This window comes from Callorhinus ursinus, unplaced genomic scaffold (genome assembly GCF_003265705.2).
Source record: "Callorhinus ursinus isolate GAN/ISIS: 27379988/994484 unplaced genomic scaffold, GSC_fseal_2.0 scaffold23, whole genome shotgun sequence".
Taxonomy (NCBI): Eukaryota; Metazoa; Chordata; class Mammalia; order Carnivora; family Otariidae; genus Callorhinus; species Callorhinus ursinus.
This window is the reverse complement of record NW_027397085.1, coordinates 4730716-4735605: the sequence shown is the minus strand read 5'-3', so window position 1 is coordinate 4735605 and position 4890 is coordinate 4730716. Positions and strand designations below refer to the sequence as shown.

At 42.7% G+C, this 4890-nt stretch overlaps 1 protein-coding gene across 1 annotated transcript in view; it reads right to left on the bottom strand.

Moving 5' to 3' along the window:
* Positions 1-3992, bottom strand: part of LOC112839655 (uncharacterized) — a 42640-nt gene extending 38648 nt beyond the window's left edge. Inside the window, exons 1-2 of the mRNA XM_025892658.1 lie at positions 3936-3992; positions 3053-3137 (exon numbers count right to left, since the gene is read on the bottom strand). Of these exons, the coding sequence (XP_025748443.1) occupies positions 3053-3137; positions 3936-3992 (142 nt within the window). The remainder of the gene's footprint in view (positions 1-3052; positions 3138-3935) is intronic.
* Positions 3993-4890: the final 898 nt, after the last annotated feature.

Sequence of the window (4890 nt, the reverse complement as noted above, 5' to 3'; positions counted from 1 at the left end):
CTTGAGGGCGCAGGATCCGGTACCAACCCTGCTCACCGAATAACTGAATGAAAGCAAGCACAGACCTACTTAGCCAATTGGGCAGTATCTACGACTTGAAATATACCAATTTTGTGATGTGGACGTGATGCAGGCAGACTAGTCTGAGGACCCAGAATGGGGGTCCCACAGGATCAGCCAAGAAGGTTCTTCAGGCAAGATGGAAATCAAATGTTTACCAGGAGGAAGTGAAAACAGAGTTTATTGAATAGCGCGAGTGACAGAGAATAACAGAGAGAGTGTGAGTGGGAGATTCCAAAAGGGGAATGAATCTAGTGGTTGCTTGGGGTTAGGGATTTCTATTGGAAAGGGGTGCAGGGTACCTGTTCCTTCGGTAATCCAGGGTATGGTCCAATCGAAGGTGAGTGACAGGTGATTAATAGGTGTTATTTTATAAGTCATTGAAAGTAGGGGGTGGTGATGCCCGGGTCAGCCCAGGTTTGTTCAAAGCTAAAGCTTTTGGGATCTGGCTAGATGTTGTCAGGTGTTTGAGGGCCCAGTGCAAAACTCAGAGAATGATTAACTTTCTTGTTTCCCCCTTGGAGTGGGAACATAACTTCTCTGGTTTATTCAGATGCAAAAAATAAACATGAGTAAATGGGACCTAGCAGAAAAACAGCAGAGATGGAGCCCTTCTAAAAATGGAGTCTCTTCGGTTTTCCTGTTTCAGATGCTTTACCTGTGCTGGCAATTGCCGTACTTCCAGAAGTCTCCTGCCCTGCTCCTGTTCCTTTCAGGGCCAGAGGATCCTAGGCCCTGCCTTATAGAATAGTAGGGGCACGAGGCAAGTCAATCACAGCTAGTTTGTTCCTTCCTTCCTCTGTCAGTCTATGTTGACTAAGGGCCTGCTGTATGCCTGGCTGGTTGGTGGGGAGTCAGATAGGACCAGGCCCTGCCACCCCATGAATCCCAAATAGGGAGCACAGCATAGGACACCATATCCTTTACTCAAAGTATCCAGAGTCTGTCCACAGTAGTAGAAACGCTGAGACTACTCTGCCTTTTAAAAAATTCTCTGTGCCAGGGGAGCAAGTATTTTCAAGCAGACATTTTCAAGTAAATGGCCAGCTTTGCACTTACCTCCCTTTCCTGCAAGAGTCACTAAAGATCAGGTGATTCACCCTTCTGGTCTCCCTCATCTGCACAGGATGATGATGATGACAATAAAAGCAAGTGAGGCTTTTATCATCTATCTTGGGTGACATGCTAAGCAATTTATGTGGACTCTTTCAGTCCTCACAGAGTTAGGAGGGAGGTACCATTTCTCTTTCTCTTCTTTCTCTTCATTTTATAAATGAGGAGAGGAAGCAAGTAAAGCATAGTAATTTGCCAGTAAATGGAATAACCAGAACTCAGTCCGAGGTGCTCTCTCCCAAGTATCCATGCTGTGAACAACGGAGGGGGACGGAGGCCTCCAGCCTGGAAGTCAAGTGGTCCACCAGCCTACATCAGCCCCAGCTCACACCACGGGAGCTTCCAATGATCTCAAGCAAGGGGTGCTGTGCAATCCACACATAGGTTGATTCTATTATTTTGAATATATCCTATCATAAGTAGTTATCTCTTCATTCACCTGCTCCCCTGTCTCCAACTCCCAGATCAACCTTTTTGTCATAAAGCAAACTGTTTCTAATGAAGGGACCTTGAAAACGCCTTTAACATCAAGTTTGTAAACATTGTTTTGGATTGTTCTGTATTCAGACCATACCAGGTCTTTCCCCACCCTCTGCATTCACTGCCTTCAATGACTCCCTTCCCTTAAAACAGTGCCTCAGGTCTTTCGAAAGCCAACTGTCCAAGGCTGGATGGTGGCCCCAGAAGGCCTCTCCTACACTCTATAGCATGCTCAGCATTCCTGGATTAGTTTCCCAGGGCCGCTGTAACAAATGACCACAAACTGGGTGACTTAAAACAGCAGAAATGTATTCTTTCACAATTCTGGAACTAGAAGCCTGAGATTAAGGTGTTGGCAGGGCTGTGCTCCCTCTGAAAGCTCGAGGGAAGAATCCTTCTCTGCTGCTTCCTAGCTTCAGGTGGTTGCTGGCACTCCTTGGCATTCCTTGGCCTGCAGAGGCATCACTCCAGCCTCTGCGTCCTTCACTGTATTAGCCTTCTTTTTTTGGGTCTTTTCTGTGTCCAGATTTCTCTCTTCTTTAAGGATACCAGACATTGGATTTAGGGCCATCTTAATCTAGTAATGACCTCATCTTAACTCCATTACATCTGCAAAGACTCTATTTCCAAATAAGGTCATGTTCACAGCTTCTGGGTGGACATGAATTTTGGGATGCTGTTCAACCCAGTACCATCCCTAAAAGTCATTGTTAATGAAAATGTTTGCTTGAGCTAAGGATGCAAACAGATATAAATCACAGGCCCTACCCTCAAGTAAGACACTGTACTTACAGACATACTCTCTATACCCAGAACATAGTTAACCAGCAAGACAGGAGATGCTAAGAGCCAACTGACTGGGGCCAAATGACAATCCATGGGCCAAATGACAGCCATGCCCAGGAATTGAACCAAGGGAACACAGTCACTGAGAACACCACTAAAGGACTTTACTCCAAGAAGAGGGTAATCTAAGCACGTCCTTGAAGGAAAGCAAAGATAAATCAGGAGGGCTTATCAAAAGCACAGCCCTTAAGGGGGTATGTGTGCCGGGCAGAATCTTACTTCTGAAATTTCATTGCAGACATGAGAGACTGAATGGTTGTGAACACCTACCATACGGAGTATAAGAACATGGTGAATTACTTTGGCTATAATAATAGTATGTTGTAATGCCATAGCAATGAGCATGCTTTAAAGTGCTCTTTCCTTTCATTAATTTCATTTGGTCTTTATGACAATCCTGAGTGTCATCAGAGAAAAGGACATCATATCTTACAACTAAGGGTTCTGGGGCTCAGCGGGGGCAAGTAATTTGCCCAAGTCAAAGAGCAAATCAGTTGTAGAATTGGTATGAAACACAATGGCCTCAATAGTCCTTGTTCAGGAATTTCCTTACCGAATGATGTTTCCCCCTGGGTGAGCCTTCCAGTACTGGTGTGTTGTTCTTGGCCCAAGGAAAGCATTTGAAGAACACGGTAATCCTGCAAGAAATGAAAAGCCTTCTTCAAAGCCATGTGAATTCCAAATTGGAATTGTGATAAACCTTCCCCAGACATCTGAATTGGTTTCACTAAAACTTCTGAGGATTTTTCTCTGTATTAAAGAATCTCTTTTGGCCTCCAGAGACATAATAGGATACAATGGCCTTCTGAAAAACTCAGCTGATTATCTTATGAAAATAGGGGTTGAATGCAACTTGAAGGCACACAGAGACATCAGTGAGAAGTTGATTACAAAAGACCATAAATTATATCACAAAATGATAAGCTGGCAAAAACTGATAATCACAACTCAGTGTCTGATCTCATCAGTGCGGAGTCATGCACAGAGGACCAGTTCTTGGCATGTTTTAAAGACTTTCTAATAAGAATCTGTAACTGTGGCTAGCAGCTGGAAGCAAGCAGAAAGTCTAGCCTTGAGCTATCTGATGATTGAATGTGTTTTCCTGGATTTTCTTTTACTTAGTAAGCAGGTAACTTACTGCAACCTCTGCTGGTTGTCTTTAAACATATATTTAAGGATGAAATGCTTTTGAGTCTAGTGTGATTCACAGAGTTCTTGCTTGTGCAAAGTGCTACACTGGTTGCTATAGGAGAATACAAAAATATAAAAGTTCCTGACCTTGAAGAAATCCCATCTAATTCAGAAGATTAAAAATGGTGTAAGTGGGGCTGCAATGGAATTCTTTAGTGATTTATCACTCAGTTGTCTGTTCAGATGCAACTTCTCAAAACCAGGCCTTCACTTGCCACCTTTTTTAAAATAATGGCCTGCTATACCTTCATATCACCTTCTAGCCCTTTATCTTGCTCCAGGGCCTTTATGACATTGATCATTATCTGAAATGAAGTTGTTTGCTTGTTTACTCTGCTCCTAGACATAGTATCCACAAGGACATGGAATTGTCTTGTTTTTTGCTGTATTCCTAGCAACTAAAACAATGTTGGGCATATATTAGGTGCTCATTAAATATTTTTCAAACAAATAAAGTACATATTAATTAACTGAAAATGGACCAAGATAACTTGAATTAATGTATGTTTCTCATATTTGCCTGATAAGACTTCTATGGACATTTTGATTCAGGAAGCCTGGAGTGGGGCCCAGGAATCTGTATTCTTAAGAAACATCCCAACTGATTGTTTTAAAGAGGTAGTTGGGGAAACACGGGATTAATGCAATGATTGATGGTGGTTGGGAGAAAAAAGTGAAGTGACAAGACCAGTTTCCAGAGATCAGTGGCTGCTCACTGGAATCATCTGGGAGAGATGAAAAAAATCCTGGCAGCATAGACAATATTCCAGATCAAGGAAATTAGAATCTCTGGGGGTGGGGCCTGGATTTGGGCCAGGTCTTAACATTTACCGGGTGATTCTAATGTATAGCCAAGGCTGAAAAGCCCCTGGGATCTGCAGAAATATTTTATAAGTACTCCAAGTATACTACTAGGTTATGCTCTTGTTGCTTCCAGCTTCTTATGTCCCACAGCTGGAATCCTTGATCTCCTAGTCTAGAAGAAACATGTGCAGAAACTTACACAATAACCCCATTTGGGGAGAACTATAGTAACTTTTTGCTGTTGTTAAAAAAAAATGTTATTTAAAGCAACAACTGAATATAACCTCTTGTACTTCATGGCCAGAGCTGAAAACACCTACAATATATTGAAGGTGAGAAAGCCAAGGCCCCCTGGGCAGAGCCTAGGTAGTTAATAGAGAGCAAAAACACTATGCT